General features: G+C 50.6%; 10 protein-coding genes across 10 annotated transcripts; 3 read left to right on the top strand and 7 right to left on the bottom strand.

Annotated features, from left to right (window-relative positions):
* Positions 1 to 78: 78 nt before the first annotated feature.
* Positions 79 to 2,330, bottom strand: UREG_02781 (uncharacterized protein; the record flags this gene model as incomplete). The annotated part of the gene is made up of 3 exons (XM_002543219.1): positions 79 to 123; positions 299 to 481; positions 546 to 2,330. The coding sequence occupies 3 exons, from the start codon at positions 2,328 to 2,330 to the stop codon at positions 79 to 81; spliced, it is 2,013 nt and encodes a 670-aa protein (XP_002543265.1).
* A 995-nt stretch (positions 2,331 to 3,325) lies between these two features.
* UREG_02780 (uncharacterized protein) lies at positions 3,326 to 5,377 on the bottom strand (the record flags this gene model as incomplete). Its single annotated transcript, XM_002543218.1, has 4 exons — positions 3,326 to 3,753; positions 3,819 to 3,890; positions 3,944 to 4,550; positions 4,607 to 5,377. 4 exons carry the CDS (start codon positions 5,375 to 5,377, stop codon positions 3,326 to 3,328), a joined length of 1,878 nt encoding a protein of 625 aa, XP_002543264.1.
* A 1,026-nt stretch (positions 5,378 to 6,403) lies between these two features.
* UREG_02779 (uncharacterized protein) lies at positions 6,404 to 7,681 on the top strand (the record flags this gene model as incomplete). The annotated part of the gene is made up of 1 exon (XM_002543217.1): positions 6,404 to 7,681. The coding sequence occupies one exon, from the start codon at positions 6,404 to 6,406 to the stop codon at positions 7,679 to 7,681; it is 1,278 nt and encodes a 425-aa protein (XP_002543263.1).
* Positions 7,682 to 8,568: 887 nt separating this feature from the next.
* Positions 8,569 to 9,574, bottom strand: UREG_02778 (uncharacterized protein; the record flags this gene model as incomplete). Its single annotated transcript, XM_002543216.1, has 2 exons — positions 8,569 to 9,078; positions 9,257 to 9,574. 2 exons carry the CDS (start codon positions 9,572 to 9,574, stop codon positions 8,569 to 8,571), a joined length of 828 nt encoding a protein of 275 aa, XP_002543262.1.
* An 870-nt stretch (positions 9,575 to 10,444) lies between these two features.
* On the top strand, positions 10,445 to 11,500 carry UREG_02777 (uncharacterized protein; the record flags this gene model as incomplete). Its single annotated transcript, XM_002543215.1, has 1 exon — positions 10,445 to 11,500. One exon carries the CDS (start codon positions 10,445 to 10,447, stop codon positions 11,498 to 11,500), a length of 1,056 nt encoding a protein of 351 aa, XP_002543261.1.
* Positions 11,501 to 12,012: 512 nt separating this feature from the next.
* Positions 12,013 to 13,184, bottom strand: UREG_02776 (uncharacterized protein; the record flags this gene model as incomplete). Its single annotated transcript, XM_002543214.1, has 2 exons — positions 12,013 to 12,912; positions 12,975 to 13,184. The coding sequence occupies 2 exons, from the start codon at positions 13,182 to 13,184 to the stop codon at positions 12,013 to 12,015; spliced, it is 1,110 nt and encodes a 369-aa protein (XP_002543260.1).
* Positions 13,185 to 14,682: 1,498 nt separating this feature from the next.
* On the bottom strand, positions 14,683 to 16,272 carry UREG_02775 (uncharacterized protein; the record flags this gene model as incomplete). Its single annotated transcript, XM_002543213.1, has 1 exon — positions 14,683 to 16,272. The coding sequence occupies one exon, from the start codon at positions 16,270 to 16,272 to the stop codon at positions 14,683 to 14,685; it is 1,590 nt and encodes a 529-aa protein (XP_002543259.1).
* Positions 16,273 to 16,542: 270 nt separating this feature from the next.
* On the top strand, positions 16,543 to 17,527 carry UREG_02774 (MPU1p protein; the record flags this gene model as incomplete). The annotated part of the gene is made up of 2 exons (XM_002543212.1): positions 16,543 to 17,184; positions 17,243 to 17,527. The coding sequence occupies 2 exons, from the start codon at positions 16,543 to 16,545 to the stop codon at positions 17,525 to 17,527; spliced, it is 927 nt and encodes a 308-aa protein (XP_002543258.1).
* A 239-nt stretch (positions 17,528 to 17,766) lies between these two features.
* Positions 17,767 to 18,276, bottom strand: UREG_02773 (uncharacterized protein; the record flags this gene model as incomplete). The annotated part of the gene is made up of 1 exon (XM_002543211.1): positions 17,767 to 18,276. The coding sequence occupies one exon, from the start codon at positions 18,274 to 18,276 to the stop codon at positions 17,767 to 17,769; it is 510 nt and encodes a 169-aa protein (XP_002543257.1).
* Positions 18,277 to 19,311: 1,035 nt separating this feature from the next.
* UREG_02772 (uncharacterized protein) lies at positions 19,312 to 20,104 on the bottom strand (the record flags this gene model as incomplete). Its single annotated transcript, XM_002543210.1, has 2 exons — positions 19,312 to 19,880; positions 20,056 to 20,104. The coding sequence occupies 2 exons, from the start codon at positions 20,102 to 20,104 to the stop codon at positions 19,312 to 19,314; spliced, it is 618 nt and encodes a 205-aa protein (XP_002543256.1).
* Between the last annotated feature and the right edge of the window lie 965 nt (positions 20,105 to 21,069).

The raw sequence follows: 21,069 nt of genomic DNA, 5'->3' as shown, positions 1-21,069 counted from the left end.
AGTCGAGGGTCGCAACTTCATGTACCTCTGCCGTGGCAACCTGTGTCATTTCGATCTGATAAGCTAGGTGGCGATAACTCATGCGATCTTTATTCCTGGACCTAGCTCTGGTGCCAAAGTGTCCTGCATCAGCTGCCGGTGTAAGGTCATTGAGGTCTCCCTCGTAATTCATTTCAAGATTAACGCTAATCCGCCAATCCAGGTTTGTTCTTGGACTGTGCACGTCGAGGTCCGCAATACGGCATTTGATAATTCGAGCTAATATTGCGCCTGTTCCCTGGTCCGTAGTAATGCGAACCTTGGGTTTGTGGCGAGGATTGAGGTGGTGCTGAACGATGGGAGGAAGCGCTGAGGATGAGACTTCATAAAACGTGTCGAGTTCTTTTTTGTGGGCGTACGTGAGCGGGATACGAGAAGCCCCCGGAGCCATAGAAGCTTTGACGGACTCGTTAAGGAAGTTGTTCAGAGAGCGATGTTGAGCCTGTAGACTCCAGTTAGCCAATACTTCGAAAGAAAACAATGGAAGCGAAATAATGGATTCTGACCAGTGACATAGAACTCTCAAATGCGATCCGCAAGCCTGGGTCATCCTTGCTCAGGATGCATTCAGTGAGAACCGGAAGCCGAATTCTTTCACCTCGATTTTTATCGACGAGTTGTCCAAGTTTAGCTTCCACTTCGAGAATAGCCCCCGAACCTGTTGCAGCTCCGCCTGCAGGACCGGCCCCAATATCTTTCCTCATGACAACCTGTTGGAATAAGAAATCGCATACCGCCTTCGTAACCTCTTCGTGGGGAATTATGCCGGTAATGGAAGGTTCCCATGGCCCAAGGGATGACACAGGCTTTCCAACGGTGCTAGATCGAGCGCTGTTCTCATTTGCATCCGGTCGTTCTTGTGCTGGTAAGGGTGTCGGACGAGGAGGTAGAGACCTGTTTCGCGACGTAGGTCGTTCCTCTGGCGCTTCACGCTTCGGGAATGGGGGTTTAAACGGGAGAGATGAGGCAGCGGATTTGTAGCTGATCGGTATCGTAGGGGGAGTCCCTGTAGTTCTGGGAGCTTTCTGAGCATATACTGGGGGCTCGTGATACCTCTTGCGTTTTTTCCTTGGAATAAGTGTCGGGGTAACAGACGAGCGAACTAGCGGTTCGCTTGGCTTCATTGGCGTAATGTGCTGCGACGAGGACTCTGTTTCTCTTTTGATAGTCTGTTTCGAGGGAGGTGATACGGTGGAAGGATGACTAGAATTCGACGGATGGGTAGTTTTAGGGGTGGTGGGCGGATACAGATTTTGGGATGCGGTGTCATTGTCATGTGCTGGTAGGTTGTTTGTTCCACCGTTGTTTGTTCGCCATGATAACTTATCAACATCATTATTATATTGTGTCTGTGAAGAACGTTCCGGAACACGGCCAAGGTCCCCAGCAGCATGGTTAGCCCTGTTGAGTATTGTCTTTGGGCTCACGCTTGTCCTGTGGCGATCGATGTCTCGTTCTAGCAAATACTGTCTGTGCGGCTGTTCCACCAACAACGAGCCCTGCCTTGATAATTGAGTCTGCATTATCGGCGAAACGGCATCTTTTTGCTCTCTTTGCTGATCGCCTCTATCCCAGGCGCTGGCGATGGGTCCGTGTTCCACATCCTGCCCTGACGAGGGTGGACGCCTCCGAAAGGTCGCAGAGGGAGGTCCCAGAGGCGTCGCCGGCTGCGAACCCGTCTGAATTGGTGAGTATGGCAACGGCTGCGATGGTTCAGCATGTTGGGGGATGGCGGCATCTTCGCGAGGCGCAGGGAACGAGAAGCTGCGAACCGACGACGGCGTCGTGGCAGAATGAATCGAGTGGGAGCGTGTTTGAGAAAAGTACGACTGCTGCGTGCCAGAGCTCAATGGCTGGGGAGTAAACGGCGAGCAAAGAGAGCTTGTAGGATGCGGAACAGAGGCGGCGGTGGTAGCGAAAGAGTCGCGGGCGACGGGGAGGAACGACTGCGAACCATGTGGGTGGGCTTGGTTGTTCGGAGGAGGAGGGATGCTATTTAGAATCGAGCTGGCAGATGAATGCTGATATGGCGATTGAGCGGAGCCATAAGAGGACGACCGGCCAGGTGAATGAAGGGGAGGCTGCAGCGGAGGAGGTGGTGGAGGCCTTGCGCGAGGTTCGGTGGGAAGGGAGGGGTGGGACGGCGGAGAGGCGTCGTTGGGATAGCTTGTCCGGCGCGGACTGAGTTCCCTGCCTGGTTGCTGCAATGGAGAAGGCGGCAAAGGCTGCGGTGGAGGGGGTTTGCTCGAGACTCCGGCGGAGTCGGCGTTCATTATTGTGCGCAAGTCCATGGCGAAGGCGGATAATGCATCGAGATCACACAGAAAGAGATTTGAGATTCAACCCCATTGTAATCCAAACTCAGAGCGCGTGGACTTTCAGTCAACAGAGACCCAAGTGATCCTTGTCGAGCCCAGTCAGCTCTTTCGAGAGACAGAGGCCTTTTGGAGCTTGATCCAAGCGAGATCTTCTTCTCTGGCGACGTTTGACGTTTGGGCGGAAAAACAAACCAACCTCAAAATATTGTATTACACGGACAATACCGTCGCTCCTCTTTCAGACACCGAGGGCCTGCGCCGTCTGGTACGGTAAATACCGGTATCAAACGTACTGGCAAAATAGTCACCGCCTGAGATTGACCTCGCATGCGTCTCATCAATCAACAGAACCTTTGTTCTCTCGATGAATATCAGTTTATATCTTCCATTCGAACACCATGTATCTATTCAGGATCCTCAAGTGTAATCTTGCTGATCTATATTCTGTTCTATTGTTATATAAAGTTTGAAGTCAAAAGAGTTCATAGCTAAAGAGGCCAAGCAATGTGGATTTTCCATATGCCCGAATTAAGCAAAACAGGGGTGATACAGGAAGGATTCTAACGCCTGTAGGCTGTTTGAACTATGTGAACACCAAGTTCTGACAAGTATTCATTTCAGGAGCCTCGCACCAAGAAGATAAATTCAAATAACGTACCCAGGATGTATCATCAGCGCTCATGGTCATAAGAATGCAAAATGCTGTTTTCAAGTGTGCCAGCCACCATGAATAGCTTCACCGGAAAGGATGAAAAGTAAAGCAGTAGAGATATGCAAGTAGACCAATATTTCCAAAATGAGATCATGAGCTTTCCACAAATAAAGAATGGAATCATATTCCACTGTCTGAGAAGCCCAAAAAATAAGATGAAAGAAAAAGTGTTGGATACCATCCGATAACCAAGTGATACAACAAGTACTGTCCAAAATGCATGTGTGCAAGAAGGAAAGGCGAACTCCGGGTCCAATCATATGGAAACACCCCATAATCCTCTCCCACCCGACACACCTAGCCACCCCGCGGCGTTACTGCCAGGGGTATGCGGAGCCCAACTCACATTCGATACTTCATAATCGCATTGCCAAGCTGCAGCCGGTCCGCGTTCCATGGTCGACACGCCAGTTGAGCCGGAAAGGTGCGTTTGGCCTGCCTGTGCTTGAGAGCTGATGCTAGCTGCGTTGTTCTGATTGATCAGGTCCCATATTAGGACCAGAGAATCATCGGCGCCTGAGGCAAGAGTCCCTCGGCGGGCCGGGCACCATTCTACGCAGTTGATCGGTGCAGAGTGACCCTTGAGTTCGAGAAGAGCCTGGCCTGGTTGTCGAACGTCGAGTATTCGGATGACACTGGAGTCTTGGGAAAAGGTCGCCAAAAGATGGGCATCATGAGGCGAAGCTACATAGAGAAATTAATCGTTGCACATTATACTTAAAAGATGGATAGAGCAAAGCGACACATACCAGCAATTCGTAACAACGGAGGCGGCCAGACGGATGGATAGGCTGGTGGGGATAAGTTACCAGGAGTGGACGCTGTACTTGATCAGCCTAAGAATCAATTTGGAAAGAGAAATTCCCACACGTACACTTGTCGTTCTTCTCCGACGGTTCATAGATAATGGTGCTGTGTTCTAGGCTTCTCAGATCAAACATTCGAACACTGCCATCTGCACCACAACTGACAAAAACATCTACACTGTTGGCACAAAATCGAACATCATATACCTCCCTGTCATGTGCAATGAGTTGGGTCTTTGCCGTCAGTGTGGGAATATCCCAGATTGTACACGTCGTATCAATGCTGGACGTTATTATTAAGCTTGGAGACACAACGTTCCAATCGAGGGAGGTAATAGGCGCTGTATGTTCAGGAGATTTAGAATTTGAAAGCAAAGCCAGAGGAGATAATTTCTGAACGGGAGGCTTGGAATTTGCTGTTCGAGTAATGGAGCTGCCACCATGGTGCAAATATTGGGACGATTCTGAGGGCAGTGACCACAGTCGGAGGTGGTCACCTGAAGTTGCCAACAAATCGGTAGATTGTTTTTGTGACGATGGAGGTTCCCATAATATTCGGGTGACCGGGTAGGAGTGCGTAGCTTCTGCAACTTTGACAAATTCTAGGCCTGCCAGTCCATCAGGCTCAGGGTAGTCTCTGTCAGGCTGATTGTGGTGGGCATTCAAGATTTGGATCTGCATTAAGGAGTTAGCAACGATGTGGAATTCAAACCATCCCAGGGAAGGATTACATAGTTATGATTGTCCTCAAGGTAACTCCCCAAAGCTATCTTCCCCGCTGTTGGGCTGCCTAGCGGGATCGACCATTTGCACCAATCCAGGGCATACACACCCCAAGGCGCCATATAATTGCAATTCATAGAAACAGGCGTTTCAGCATTGTTTGATTGAGCCGCACTGCCCATTTCTTCTAGCATCCCGGTGTCCATATGTGAGCGAATATCTGCCAATCCTAAAGGCGAATATTGGGTGTTCTGCGGGGTTTGAGATGGGTATGTCCCCGACGTTGGAGAGATGTATTTTGAGCCATCCGAAGCGCCTCCAAAGGGTTTATACTTTTGCTGGTCAAACGCAGCAGGGCTCGAGGCTGAATAGGAGTGCGGTTGGGTCATTAAGACCGGTCTGGAAGGTGAGGATGCTGGAGGTTGTTGCGAAGCGATCTGCGAGAGGGTAGGCAAGGTAGGAGCGGTATTGCTTGGTAGAGGGCCGGATCGATTCGCATTTCCAGGCTGAAGAGTCCCAGGCAGCGCATTCCCGGGGTTCAGCTGACTGGTGCTGCCGGAGTATTGGTGATGAGGCTGTGGTTGGGAGGCGGGAGCTTGAATATTTATCGACGTTGGGTGATTCGCAGAGTATTCCGGGGGCGAAGGGAACTGGTGCTGGGCGGGCCGCGGACCGTTCGAGGGAATGGAATTGTTTGACGATGGGATATGCAGCTCCTCTGGCTGTCGAGGAAAGGTTGGCCCTCGTCCAGCCCCTCCGAAGCCATGCGAGTCTGTCATGGTCGCAGGAGGACCAGAAGGGTCCTTGACCTCGCAGAACCAGTCAGTTCCGAAACCGATATCACTGCGCGATTGTCGCGGGACAGCAAAAGATCAATGATGTATACTATATTCGTGGCATTGCAGGGAGATAATTGTGTGCAGGTGGGACGATGGGGATGAGGAGAGTTCGAACGTCGCGGCTCACGAACCACCAGTGACTCGGAAATGGGCGAGCGATCTCAAGCAACAGACACCAGAACTTGATCCCAGGCCAGCCACGCCTGTCAGGAATAGTGCCCTTGATGAATTCAGCAATTCACACGGCCATGGCAATAGATGTAGCGCTGCAAAATAGATTAAATTGCATGTAAGATTTGAATAAAGGTGCTTGTTGTATGGGGTTTACAATTTGGATGGATGTGCCTGTGCAGACTGTACTCCGTAGTTACTTTATCTACAATTTTAACGCAAAGGGCCCTCTAGGCTGAGAAGTAGACCGCTTTGTTCCTCAAAAGGCAATTGATATCGGCCTCAGTAAGAAATCCAGGATCCGCGACTTGTTCGCGAAGTGCAGTGTAAAAACAGACTCTTGGCCAGAAGCGCAGCAGCTCACTGTTCTTTGCTCTGTCAACAACTCCATTTACCTTCAGAACTCGGCAAGTAGGAGTTACTCCCAGCAAGTTATAAAGAGTGCTGGGCCTTGAATTTGTTTCCAGTGCAGCCAGTATATGTCTTGTCGCAAGGATGGGAATTGATAGAGGGTGGATTATAGTTATTCCGCACCGACAAACAAACTCACGGGCTAAACTCACTTTGCTACTAGCGCCCGACTAGTTAGTTAGTTAACGAGTTAAGGGGAAGGCTGGGGTAAACTAAGGAATAACACTGGCGGCTGAGCTTGGATTCCCTCGGCATCGCGGTGAGAACCGCTCAACCACCAAACGAATTCCTTTTGAATTGTGCAGTTACAGTCATTCGTTTTCCCAATCGCAAGGTGCCAAAGCAAGTACTCATCGCAGCTCTTTTACCAGCTAACTACTAGCGATGTCAAGGCCGTGCCCACCCCCCAATTGGCGCGACCCCGCCTCCGCCGCCCCGCGCCACCACGAAGCTCTCCTTCTTTTACCCGGAGCTGCGGTTTCGTCCTTTACAGCCCTGAAAGCTGCCTACGAGCCCGCGTTTTCCACCAGCCTATCGGAACTATGGGCCTCCGTGAAGGGAACGAAACGCTCGGCCGTCCTGGACATCGCCGTCGCGGTCTCCGGCCTTGTTCCCTCGGATGCTAGGCAGAGAAACAGGGTGTTTGATCATCTTCAACGCCTGCTGGCCGATGTTTATAAGCTTGTGGGACTTGTTAGTGTGAAACGGCACATCGAGCTGGACGGCCCTGGCGGCGTGGACGCCAGAGTCTTTTTCGTAGACCGCACCAAACCAATTGGGTCGCGGGCTGCCGGTTCGCCTCAGATTGGGCCTGTTGTTAGCCTTGCCTCTCTGGCAGCTTCAAGACGTGCCTGGAAGGTTATCTACTCGGTTGATTCGCCCCAGGGTGACGACTTCTTGCGGGAAATGCGCCAGGCAGTGGACCAGGAAACCGGATTGGGGGCTCAACTGAATATACAGAGATTGCCTGGCACGAATGATGGACACCCACCAGGCCTGGAAATCGAGGAGTCTACCTCGCATTCCACGCCACACTACCATGTTGCTGTTGGTGGCACGTTTGACCATTTACACACCGGGCACAAGCTGCTCCTTACAGCTACACTCCTCGCCCTGGATCCCTATGTGGGCCAGTTTCCAAGCCCGATGAGAGTGATGACGATTGGGATCACAGGAGACGAGATGTTAGTGAACAAGCAATACTCAGAGTTCTTGGAGTCCTGGGTAGAGAGATGGAACGGCGTTTGGGAGTTTCTCCAGTCAATTATAGACTTCTTCCCTCCAGGGACTCCCAAGCAGATCTACATGGATTACAGTGCCACTTCTAAAACCAAAGGTGCAACCGCTTTGATCGGTGAAAGTGAAAGTTTAAAACTCAGAGCCGTGCCGATCGCTGACCCGTTCGGTCCGACTATCACGGATCAAGATATCACTGCTTTGGTCGTCTCGAAAGAAACGCGGTCGGGCGGGAAGTCTGTCAACGACGAACGCGCGAAAAAGGGCTGGGAGACGCTGGAGGTCTTTGAAGTCGACGTTTTAGATTTGAGTGAACCAGAAGCGGCAAAGAGCAATGCATCTATGGAGACTTTTGAGTCAAAGATCAGCAGTACAGAAATTCGAAAGCGTCGAATGAATTTAGCAAAGGGCAGTCCTAGTCTTTGAAACCAAGTGCCAACGCATCAATGACATTTTTTTTCCCCCCATTTCAAGGGTTCAAGTTTCTCTAGTTCTGTTTTGGTTGGGAGTGAAATCACTTCCAATTGCATTTCGAAGCCAACCGCCCGAACAAGGGTAACTACATACAGCCATCCGGCTTCGCAATTCCCTCTCGATTCGCAAGGATTGAATGCAGGCGCCCACAATGTCACAATGCCTGACGTTTGCAGACTCAAGAAAAGGCTCGCAAGTACCTGACGAAACCGTGAGCCACTCTCGATGCCACAGTAACTCGCTCAAGCCCCGCAGTTACGGGAATGTTTTGCTTTCTCCCGATACAGGGTGTTGCTGCAGGCTCTGCACCGACAGGTCTAGAAAGCATTGCTGCTTCGTTCATCCTTGGCGGCAGAGTGGGATGTGAATAATAAATCACTGCATGATTGTATGTCTTTTATCTGCAGGACGTGCGGGAGCAGGGGTATCAGCGCAATGATTTGAGGAAAAGCGATGTCTCGCTTCAGCTACGTATCTATGTGCATATACCTTCCGAACCCATGTTGATAGTGTTTCCCTGGCGAATAATCCTGAATCGAGGCAGAATGCAAGTCTCGAGAAGAGCGCAATTCCGTGCTTCCCCTATCCTCGTGCTCTTTGATCACCACAGAGGGTTCCCTATAATAGGCAATGTATGACGGCAGTATTGTCTGATTTCTCCCCTGGACTGGGTTTACAAAGGAGGGGGGATCCCATGTGCAAATTTCAGGGCGACGTCTTCTTCCATCGTATTCCTCCAGCCTGGGACAAATCGCACCCCAGCAACGACCAAACCTTCAAATCTCTCCCGACTGCACTGACTGGGCAGCTCTGCTCTGCACGCCTCTCCTCTCGTCTCCTCACACAGCATGTCGAGCTGCATTTTTTTTTACACGGCAAACGCCAGCGGTAGTTCGACGAAGGCCCTTCCTACCCAACGGTCGTACAAGCGACGACATGATCCCACTGCACGTCGCTCGTCTGCAGCCCACATGAAGTTGTTCCAGACCCGAATGCCCTTCGAGCCCGTGTCGATTGAACCCTTGCACCAACGAAGCTAAAATGTTGGCTTGGTCCGCACACCTGATTCGTCTCGGGAAGGACATGCCATCTCTCTTCTTGAATAGCCGGGGGTTGCCCTCTTGCATGCTCCCTATCCTTGACGGGCTTGGAGGAGGGGGGGAGGGCGCGTTCCGCAGCCTACAGGGATGCGAGCCTCTGCAGGCCGTCAAACCGTCAACGACCAGAATGCATTTCTCCCCAGCGATTCGTCCGCCACAGCCGCGCCAGAGCACAGATTGTGCCTGTTTCTTGCTCTTCTTGCTCTCCATTCGCTCAACTCGCATTGCTCCCGCAGCAGGCTGAACGATCTGCTGGTGTCTTTTCGGTCAGCTGATTTATTGGTGTAGGAGGAAATGCCGCCATTGGACCAACAGGGCCTTTTCTCTATTATTTTCTTGCTTCGCTGATAAGCCGTCAGGAAGAGAGCAGAGAATAAGAAAATAAATACAGGTTGGAGGAGCCCTGTCTGGAAGGGAATGCACACACGTTTGTTGATGCTACTCGACAATGACGACGGCAATGAAGACGCCTGAACTGATGGATTTCTATCGTGTGCGTACGTAGCCCAGTTGTCTTTACGATCCCTTCGTTCGTATGGCTATCGTTGATTTTTTTTTTCGTTTTCTCCCATTGCTGCCCCCCTCTCTTCCGCTTCTTCTTCTTCTTCTTCTTCCTCCAGGCGCTCTTACTGGCACGCCGGAGAGCATGCCAACAGTCCTCTGTTTGCTCTTTTTTTTTTCTTTTACACCCCTTTTCCTCCTCTTCCAGCCTTAGGAATTTTCTGTTTTCAATTTCTTCTGGCATTTTGCCCCTTGGGTTCTAGAGAGAATACTATGCCCGTCTTGCCATCTGCTACTATTAATATCAGCGGCTGTAGTTAGCCACTTGCACTCTGTAACTAAATATTGCCACTCCTGATCGACGCCCTCTCTGGTGTGTAGTTAGCCGCCAGCCAAACAGGCCGTCGTCAAACTGGCGTATCTACTTCGATCCCTCTTCTATTTCCTTTCATCGTTTTTCCAGCGTTTTCACCTTTCCTATGACGACCAATCTGATAAGGACCTTCAAGCGGCGCATGAACCGCTGACAGAATCTAGGGACACGGAGATGGAAGAGCCACGCGGCATCATGAGGCTCTCCAATGAACTCCTCAAGGAGATCCTCGACCACCTCACTCGGGACCCTGAAAAGTGTATCAGCGTGGATCACCGTGCGTCCCTCTCCATTGAGAGCTTCAAGAGGCCCGGTCCGCCGGAACCACCGTCCCTTGATCTCCGCAGTGATGTTGATCGGTTTAGGGAGGTATGTAGGCGGTTTGCAGATGTGGGAGCCGCCCACAAGTTCAATCGGGTAGTGGTACGATTTTCCGCGTCTGCATTTCAAAGGCTAGACAAGCTTTCTAGCGTTCCACATCTTGCTAGACACGCGAAGAGCTTTACTTATATCATCCGGTCCTTTTATGTGGAAGGTGGTACTGCCTTGCCCACTGCTCTACGCCCTTTGCTCTGGAGAAAAAAAAAAAACTGATTTGAATTCGTAGGGCGCGACAACATACCACAGCTGTTGCGGACGGCTAGTTCCAGCAAGATCAGAATAGACGATCATCTTCGTCGGATTGAAGAGCAACGAAAGCTGGTTGGATCGGGTGAAGACCTTTCTTCGCTCAGACGAGCCATGAAATCCTTCACGACCCTTCAGCATGTCAAAATACTAAGGGTCCAAGACGAAGTGGAGCGAGATCTGCGGCAATTCATAGAAAGGCATGATAATCCCCTCGACCCATTCGTTGTGCTAGACTGGAAACCAGCCTGCGTTCGAGCCGTCCAGACCGTGGGCACCGCCATCCTGGAGTCAGGCTCCCCCATAAGCCGTTTTTCTGGGCCACAAATAAGCCCGCAGGCGGCTCTCAACCTAAGACTCGCACCTGCAGAGCAAATGTCAGCGTTGGCTGGCAAATTGACGTGCCTTGAAATCCATTTCGACGCCATTCGATATGTGAATGCGGAAATGAGGGAACTATCTGGTGTCTTCCACACGCTTTTCTTAGCGGCGAAGAATATGGAGGCTGTGCACTTAGGCTTCCCGTCGCGTCTGCCTCTTGACTTGTCCCTAGAGGACATATTCCACAATGTGTACTGGGAGCGGCTTCGCGCATTTGGAATCCAATCATGGCGACTTGATTCGCATGAAATCATCAACTTTGCCCGCCGCCATCGTAAGACACTACGTGGTCTTCGTCTCCGTGACGTTCTCCTAAAGGAAGGAAGCATGTGGAAAGACGTGCTCTCGATGCTGCACGATGAGATGGAGCAGCTCGAATGGGTTAGCCTGCGACGAATTGACTATTCAAACGCATTTGACGAAAAATGGGCGGCCAGCGCAGACATATCCGACATTCAGTTCTTCCCCAATTCCGACAGCGAAGCGGAGGATATGTTCGATGTGTACGAGGGCCAAAACGGGCATACCGACGATGACATGAGTATTGGTGAAGAATCTGATGGATTGAGCGACCACAATGGGGACGACGGCCCGCGAGCAAATCAAATTGAATTGGCACCCGACACGGCCATCAACGCACCAATATTTCAGTTGCCACCGTCCACAAATCAATGGGAGTTGTTGTCTACTGTGTCAGCCGATGAGTTGGATGACAATGGCATGAACGTGGAATATAGACAGCGAAAAATCTGGGAGGCTTGGGTTATTTCAAACACAAAGGTCAAATAAATCAGCTTTGTTTTGTTTTCTTTTCGGTTCCGTTCGAAATGAAGGATATAGGCTTCTTTTTTTCCGGTATTTGGACGGCTATATCTCGCTGCTTTTTTCCTAACGGTCACGGCAGTCTTTACGCTAGAGACGGGCACTCTTAGGTCGTTGCATTCCTTGTTTCATTTGGAATTTCCTTTTGGCTTTGAGGGCGGATCTCCTGCTTTTAAAAGAGCTTTACGACTTGACGACCAAAAACTCCCGATGTATGAGTTCAAACTTAAGCTTATGGTGGTAAAAGCTTTTCTCAACGGGCTTGATATTGAGCTTCTCCTCCATTGTTAACCTTTCAACAACTAGACATTGTAGATGCAGTCAATCTTCAAACTCGTCATCAAAAGGCCCTCTGGCATGCAGATGTTCCTGTAGCAAACAGTAACGAACAAGGTCACATGATGGGCTACCCGATTAAGTAACGGGCTCGAACCCGGCACTCAACTCCCTTGCAATGACAGAGCAGGTGAAGTGGCCGGTCATACGAGAGCATTCTCCATCGCTAGCCAGCTCTGGTCGGCATTCTCAATTCCAATGAGGCCCTCTATTTCGTCAAAGCTCGTCATTGACAGATCTAGATCCAGCAATTCTTCAACGCGCGTGTGGTGCAAGGTGTATCCACATGCAGACGCTGGACGCTCGAGTTGTTTCAAGATCCTCGGATCCTCGCTGTTCTCGAGAAACATACAGAGGGCTGTGCATTCGGCTTGCATTCGGGGATATATGAACCAAGCTGTCTGTTCGCACATCTTACCCATCCAGATCGCCATAATAAGGCACGCTCTGGGGTCTTTTTGGTGCAAAAGTTGGACATAATCCGGTTCGAGTCTGCCCATGAAACTATTGAACTTGCTGAAGTGCTCGCGAACCATTGGAAGACTGAGTAGCGGAGTGATTAACCTCAACGGCCATAGGTACGGATTATCGTCTTCCGTCGTCGTTGAGCCAATCTCACACAAGTCCGCAAGTTCGGGGTCGAGGCCGACGCGCCCGGGCCGATGGTCGTCAAAGGTTTTATCCCTGTCGTCCGACTCCATGAAGAACTTCCACCAAATGCTCTGTGGTAGCCACGGGATAGTCGACTCGATGAGATACCGAAGTCCACTTTGCACTAAAAGCCAATTGAGATCGGTGGGTTTCGATGTGAAAACCCATGAATCGAGGGGATCGTATTTGGGTTCTGAGAAGGATAAAATTCCCATCAGCATGCAGGTGGACATGAGGGCGTCCATATTGTGGAATCCAATTGGGCCTTCGATTTCCTTTTTGTATAACTTTATGGCATTGTGCCAATGATATGCTTCTGCAACTTTGTGTGACTTTTCGTGGAACGAAAATGTGCTGGCTATGCCGAAGACAGCATGCATAAGATGCGGTGTCTGCATCGAATCAGATATCAGCACTACAGGTAAATTCCACGGAAAAAAGAGGCAACACGTACCTTCAATGCCAATTGTATCATATCCCCGGCTACTACTATTCTCATAGAATCTGGCATGGACGCAACATGGCCCACGCCTTGGATGAAACGATGTAAGGTCAATGGCGCCTTGGCCACCGTGAAGGACGGCAACAGTTCAGTCTCGCCATTGTCTGCTGGAGTGGGTTGTAGCACTTGCAGGATGCGGCTACCAAGGTCCACTACAGACATGGTGAACATCGATGAGTCAATAGGTCCGGAATTGGACTTGCACAGATTAGCTGATTTCAATTTGTTGGTCGTACGATTCCCCGGCTGAACGGTGTTGTAGTCACAAGATATGCCGTAGCCTTCACATTTCTGACACTGCGGCTTTGCTTCGTCACACTACGGCAAGCATCGTTAGACTCCGGCATCAACGCTCGACAAATGACACAGGTATTAATCCTACCTTGACCCTTCGCCTTTTGCAATTACCACATCCAGTTCGAGATTTTCGATGGGATCTTCGCGCATGAAAAGCAGGCTCGGCGGAGACCCCGTTGTGGTCTGGTGCAGCGGGCCGCCGTGTTCGAATTGCCGGTTTACGAACATCTTTTACCCGAAAGACAATTTGATTCTTCACGACTCGAGTGGTGCTCGTCAAGTCATCGTTTGGCTGTTGCAAAGCTTGGCTCTGAAGCTTTGATGTGAGCGCCATTTCTGTTTGTGAGGCCGATTGATTCACTAAATTAAACGCGGATTGGGAACGAATATGTTCCAGAACGGGAATAGCAAGGTTCTAGTCAGTGGAAATGGAGCATCTTGAGGGGCATGAGATCGTTTATAATAGCTCCAGTAGCTCCCTTGAAGCAGATGCGATCTGCGCTTCGAGCCCTCCATGAAACATATCCGTGGGCCAGGATTGAGGCAGTGACCTGAAGATAACGATTGATGGCGTGTAAGTTACGCCTTTGGATCAACCGGGTTAGAAGCTCAACAAGTCCCTGGATGTCGCCCTGCGGAGCGCCTCCCCAAATGTCCGCTGATCGGATCCCGAGTCTTGGCATTCCGAAGCCGAGCAAACAAGGCAAACGTGAGATCAAAGCCACCCGCTAGTCCTGTTCGGGGACTCGCGTGATTCCCCGAGAGGTTCTGGAAGAAACAAGCTTTCCTTAGTGTCTTGGCGTGACCTGCACCGCTGCCAACACGAAGCGGCCAGGGTCTATCAGGCTCTCACAGCCTCTGAACATGAGCTTGGTTACGGAGACGATCGACTCAGCCATGCCGCGATAATATCTTATTTGGGAGATGAAGAAGCCTGACTACAAACCCGTTTATACTGCTGTAATTTCCCCGACAGCACTCGCAAAAGCCTACGCCGTATACACCTGCCGCTGTTGACAAGGCAAACCTTGCATTCCAAGCGTACATGAAGTATTGATTTTAATCTGGAAGTCCGCCTTGGGCCCGAGGCTGTGTAATTGCAGACCCGTACTAATATTCAGGCGATGAAAAGCGAATGCTCCTTGGGCGGTGCTCCACAATACTGGAGCAAGAGCCGTTGTTGTTAGATGACGAGTTGGCCCATACATGCATGCACAGGAACAGTATAAAAGGTTACTTTCTGTAACTGCCTCGCTCGTAAACGAAACAATGACTCCCATCCATAACATACATTGTGGAATCAGCTCCTCCTGTCAAATAAAGTGATAAAACTCCCGTAATATACATGGCCCAACCGAAACCTTTAAACAAAGGGCTTCGTAGTTTGGGCCAATTGAGTCGAGACCTGAGCATCTTGGCTCTCGCGGAATTCCTCCTCATCCAGGTATTCCTCGTCCTCCTCGTCTTCATCATACACAATGCCCATAGCCTTGTTCCAAACACCATCCCATACGCCTGTTTTTGCAACTAATGTTCCCACCATCAACAGTGGCAGGTGCCACACACTTGCCCAGAATAAACCTCGTGCTGTGCCTTTTGCGCCTTGCAACTTCCAGAATCGATACGCCTCTTTGGTCAGCCAAAGGTTAACCACAGTCCCGCCAACTAGAAAGCCTTTGTTGACAATACCAACCCACCACAGACCAAAGGAAAGAGGGAACATGAGAAGCGAATATCGGAGCGCAACCCGGCCATTTCGCGCCGGATTTGTCCATGCTAGCATTCTGTATCCAGCATTCTTATAGTCTTCTTTAATAACGTGAGAGAGGGAATTGAAGTGGGGAAATTGCCATGCAAACAATATTCCGGCGAGTAACCAGCCGCCCAAGCTATCCGGCCCGAACAAAAGGTCCCGCCAAGTATCGTGCCCTGTTATCGCCGTTTGACCAGCGGCAGCCGCCCAGCCCATTAGCGGGGGTATTCCGCCGACAATTGCACCGACCCAAGTATTAACGACGGACATCCGTTTCATGGGAGTGTATACAAAGGCATATAGGATTATATTGGCGGCGGATAGGGCCGCGACCGTGGGATTCGTGCCAAAATACAGAGCCGTAACACCGACAGTTGCTGTGCCAATGGCGAAGAGCCAAGCCGCACGGGGAGTGAGGAGCTTGCGGACAAGAGGTCGGTTGCGGGTGCGAGACATTTGAGCATCGTACTTGGGCTCAAAAATCATATTGAGAGTGTTGGCACTGGCTGCCGAAAGGAAAGTGCCGACTGTAAGGTACAGGCATGTCAGTGTCGATGTTGATAAGGTTGGAAGGGGGGTTATGGAGGGGTCGAGGGCGAGAAGGGTGGGCATGGGATATATCCCATAGGCGGCAGTGGCAGTGAGAACGACGAGAAAGGAGAGTTGCGGTTTTGTGAGAGCGAGATACGCTGCTAGTTGCCGCCGTACGGAGGTTTTGGGCAACGAGGAGGAGAGAGTGGAGAGTCGTGATGAAGCATCGGGACGAATGGCGTTCTCCGCGGACCCAGTAGGCCCATTTTCCTTTTCAGCTTTTAGTCGCTGTCTGCGACGATGTGGTAGTTCGTCAACGGCGTCGGGGGAGCCTTGCAGTTGTGCAGCCGGATTGGATGTCTGTCCTCTGGACTCTGGTGCCGCAGATTCAAAGAGCGAGGCTTGATGTGTAAAGGAGGCGGACTTTTTCGATCGTGATAAGAAAGTCGCTTGTGGTAAATCTGGCATATACGATGAAAAGTACGATTTCCTTAATATTCGCGGAAGCACTCGAGGCTGAGATAGTTTATTGTGCAAGCTCCCCGCCGCCGCAAATGTCCGTCGAGGGATCGCATTGGGAGGAGCTAGAAAGCGAAACAGGCATTCGCTGCAGACACTTCCTGGCTCAAGCCTGGCTCCAGGCCTCAGGCTAAAAGCCCGGAGGCTCATTGCCAATCAGAATCACGTTGAAAAGGGGATTCAGGGGAGCGGAAGCATTGCAATTGTGATCTTCCAGCGTTGCTCGATGACTTTGGACTTGCGATGCAACTTTCGTCCTACCAAATCGGGCCTGCTGGTGACTAAGCAGGTAGTTAGTTATGTCACGTGCCAAACAGGGAAATCCAGCTGTTTATTTCCGTATTTTGCTTTCACAAGCTGCAACAGACTTGACAGCGACGATTGATTCTTGCCAATAGCTAGCTCTTCCTGCCCGCAATCATGGAGTCCGTTAAGCAGTCGATTCAGTCCCTTATACTTGACCCCCTTCAGCCCTATCTCCGCCCGATCACGACATCCCTCCCCGAGCCGATCAGCAACACCCTAATCTCCCTTCTTGGTGATAAATGCTATACCTCCCTTGTCCTGGCCGTCGATATCACCAAAGACCCGGCCTGCTTGCCGCTCGCGATCTCGAAAGCACTAGGAATCGCAATAGTTGCATTCAGCGCGATTGTCAAAGTCCCGCAGATCCTTAAAATCCTTTCCTCCCGTTCATCCGCAGGAGTCTCGTTCACTTCGTACGCTCTCGAAACGACTAGTCTATTGATCACGCTCGCGTACAATGTGCGCCAACAATTTCCATTTAGCACATATGGCGAAGCGGCGTTGATCGCTGTCCAAGATGTCCTAGTTGGCATTTTGGTACTGGCGTTTTCTGGACAGCCAGGGGCCGCAAATGCTTTCCTTATTGGGGTAATTGGAGTCGTCTATGCGCTTCTGGGCAGTGGAGAGTCACTGGTGGATAACAAGATGATGGGATATATGCAGGCTGGCGCAGGGGTTTTGGGTGTGGCGAGCAAGATCCCCCAGATCTGGACGATTTGGTCTCAGGGTGGTACAGGTCAACTGAGCGCCTTTGCGGTAGGAATTTACATGCAATCTTCCAATTATGATGCATCGTGCTAATGTGTTGTGATAGGTGTTCAACTACCTCCTTGGATCCCTCTCCCGTATCTTCACAACCCTCCAGGAAGTGGACGATAAGCTCATCCTGTACGGCTTCATCGCAGGGTTTTCTCTCAACCTAATCATGGCGATGCAAATGCTTTACTACTGGAATTCTCCCACCACCGTTTCAGAGAAACAGAGTGAAACAGTGAAGCCCGTGCAGCGAATGCAAGCGGTACAGGTCCCTGCTGCAACAACCAGTGGTGCTTCTGCTAGCCCGTCGGGCAAAGGCCCAAGTACGAGACGACGAGGCTAGTTTCTTGATATGAGGATTTTCTTGGATTTTCTAGCAGAATGACGGCCGCCTCATTCAATCCATTGTGTACAGGGATGATAATTGTATTATTTTAAGGATTCGGCACTACATCCAATTCTCAATCTATACCATGTTCTAATTACCATGATATCATAATAAAATGGTTTATCATCCATTCCCAGTAAATGCAAACCCCCGCTTAAGCCGCATTGCAATCGTAAAAATCAAATCGATTATCTTTATCTGGGCTGCGCTCCTGTCATCATGTATCGAAAGACGTCGTCGAGTGGCATCCCAGGAGCCATTGATTTCGAAGGAGTATAATTACTTCCTCTAGCAATATCAAACTCCACACCTGGGCCTCCGCCAGCACGCGCATGCGCTCCAACCACAACTTCCATCTCTTCGCCTTGTACATCTTCGTCCTCCTCTTCTTCGTCTTCATCCTCGTCTTCCTCATCTCCTTCATCAAGCTTCCTCCTCAACCCCGTAATGACGTTCTTGACCCCCATCTCCTTCTCCTCAAGCGTATAATCACCACCCCAATCCCTCCGTCGAGCCTCCGTATTCGCCTCAAGGGGCGCCCAGTGCCATAGATCGAGCAGCTCATCGACTGACAAGCGTACAGACTCACCGTCCGCCGCCGCTGCAGCTTCCACTTGCAGTTGCGACGAAGCGGTGTTGTGGCGCGCTACGTTTCTTCCCTTGGCGACCCACTCTTCCACTCGCGGTTCCAGTTTGGTGCGCATGAGCTGGTGTAGGATGGTCGATTCTGTGCGGCCTGGGAAATCTGGGGTGGGATAGGCGACGAGGGAGGAGAGGAGCTCCTGGTGTTCGACGAGGAGGCGGGAGATGGAGAGGAGGTTGTTGGATATGATTGTTGCTTGGGATTGGAGGGAGGACCTAGTTTGGCGGACTTCGGGGGTAAGCTTTGACTGTTCCGCCCTGCTGGCTTGAAAGGAAGCCGGGAAATGGGTGGGCCTTGCCCATTGCTGGTAATGGGTTGCTTTGATTGATGCTGTTGGATAGTGAGCCGAGGGATTGTGTCAGTTGGACAAGTCGCTGTCGCGTCTGTTCAAGGACTTTTAGTTGTTCCTGGTTTATGGATGTCATCTTGAGCGAGCTGTTCGTCTTGCTGGAGGGGAAGAAACAGATCAGTGAGTGGGAGAAGGGTTAAAGTGGTCAGAACCGTCTCATTCTGGAATCCAAAGAAGCTCCGATTTGAGTTTCTGGGGGAACAACCACACAGTTAACAAACCCAATTCTCTGCAAGATAAGAAGAAATGGTGACCTTCATTGATATTTATGAGACGACATGAAATTGAAAGCTAATTGCAGCATTGCAAGAGAGTGCTCATTGTGTTGGGAATGTTGTAAGCTAACTATTCAATTCATGATATCCTTCAACTCCTGCACCTAATAATTAACTAGGGCAACAACGATGAACTTAGAATACAGAAGAGGATACGCAAATGGTATCTTTGGAATGCGCACTAGGTGGTAGCCACCAAGACACAACAAGGCTTGAATAAAATAAAAAAGCCACTGGAAATCGCAATGCCATGCCTTCGAGTTGAGCAAATGGACCAGCTGCCAGGTCCTCTTCTCGGTTATAAAAGCGGTAAGTTAGGATATTGGTAAGTGTGATTCGGATGTTACGGAGATGGATCGTTATCTCATGCAACAAGTTACTGGACTCGCCTGTATATTATCCCATTACCACGGATTCTGGGATCGCAGATAAGAACCCGTGGTTTGAAGAAACAGCGCTTGTCAAACAGATCTTATTGGGTGATGGAAAGTGATTTGCGACCAGGAGGAGGTGCTGAAAGCTTAGGAACGCTCTGCGCTACAAATTCTGCCTTCTTCGTGTCATCGGGCTCAGAGGTAACCGGGCCCAACTGGTATGTCTCAGTCGGATACTTGACATCCTGCTGGGCATAGTATCCCTGGTGATCTGACGGATCGTAGCCATAAGTTTGAGTGGGGTGGAATTGCGGCGTTTCCCCCCAGGTGTGTCTGAGCCCACCAGGAACAGGTGTCATCATAGAAGTGTCGTTCCACCTGTCGTGTAGATGCCCGGCCTGGCTAAGCCGTTGAGCCTTCCGGCGTCGACGTCGAACGAAGAAGAAACAGCAGAAGCAGGATACGAGGCAGAGTAATAAGAAGCCGACAATTGGGAGGACAATGATAAGGACGAGTGGTTTTTTCTTTCCGGTTTCTGTTCCTGGCGGCGCGATTGATTCAGTACTTGGTGGAAGCAAAGTTTCGTTGAAGATTCTATTGGCGTCGATGATAAATTCGCTTCCAGTGGGTACCCTGGAATGGCAACCCTGCCTGACGGCTTCAATGACTGCATGCCGTTGTTAGTGAAGACCCGTAATTCTAGGTGTCGAGTTGCACGTACAGTTTGACAATATTCTCTCATCCTCAGTGAGCGAATAACAAAGCGCACATTTGGTGACGATGTCGTCTGACAGACTGTCCAGTCCACAAAAGTCATAAAGTGACTGCGACCTAGGATTTACCAATTGGTGTTTGACCGCGGTCATCAAATAGTCGCATGTCACTTGACATGGAGTAGATAACGACTGTTTGACAGCAGGATAGCCATAGATGCAACTCGAAAATGCGTAGCGGAGGTTATCTAGGTTCTTGTAAGCAAGATTGGTCTAGCAACGGTGGCAAGGATAGGGTGCTCATACACAGGCCCCATTTCACATCCGACTGTGCAGTCCTCCTATCGTGAAATGTGCTCTGCAATTCACATTTGACGCAATCTTTGAAGCGGATGCCCTCAGGCTTTTCCTGAAACTCGTAATCGCGGCAGACGATGTCAGCGCCGGTAGTGTTGGAGGTTACTGGGCCACATCTTTCCGCGCAGGGAGAGCCGGGGGTAACTCTCAAGCTTGACGCGGTGAAGGCGAGAAGGGGAGCGAGCAAGAAAAGTTTGGATATCATGGTTGGCGGCAGTGTCAGACCTCAACCTCAAAAGTCCAAAGTTATTTCAGCTCGAAATGCTCAGCATCGTTCTCGTCCTGGCGATGGTGGTCTTTCAGAGCAAGTAAATCGTAGTCGATCTCGAGTTCGCGGTGCAGCGTAGGACGATATGGCGCATTTCGATCAACTGGGTGCCAGTGATCGTAACTCGAGAGCTGACAACACTTGTCAGTCTCAACAGAATAAGAGTATGAAAACGATCTGAATGAACACTAACAGAGCGGCCTTAAAAGCGGACCCCAATCCCCCACTCTGAAGATCTGGATAACGCCCGCTGAGATCCGCTAATAAAGGTACGGAGTATGGAGTAGTTGAACTCAACACTAAAAGCACGGCGCTTAAGGGAAGCGCAAGGCTTGATAGTCGAACCACTGAGAAAGCAACAGAGTGCGGTCCTTGAAGGATGAGAAAGACGTTGGTCTGCAAGCTGGAGAACTCCTCCCAGTCGCTCCCGGGGTCACTGGCTTGTCCCCAGGGTGGGATCGAGCGCGAAACTTTCCCTTGAAGAACCCTGATCGAGGCAGGTCATTGGCCGTAATGCG

Source organism: Uncinocarpus reesii, genomic scaffold, assembly GCF_000003515.1.
Source record: "Uncinocarpus reesii 1704 scaffold_1 genomic scaffold, whole genome shotgun sequence".
Lineage (NCBI taxonomy): Eukaryota > Fungi > Ascomycota > Eurotiomycetes > Onygenales > Onygenaceae > Uncinocarpus > Uncinocarpus reesii.
Note: the sequence above shows the minus strand (reverse complement) of the source record. Positions and strands in the feature narration are given on the sequence as shown.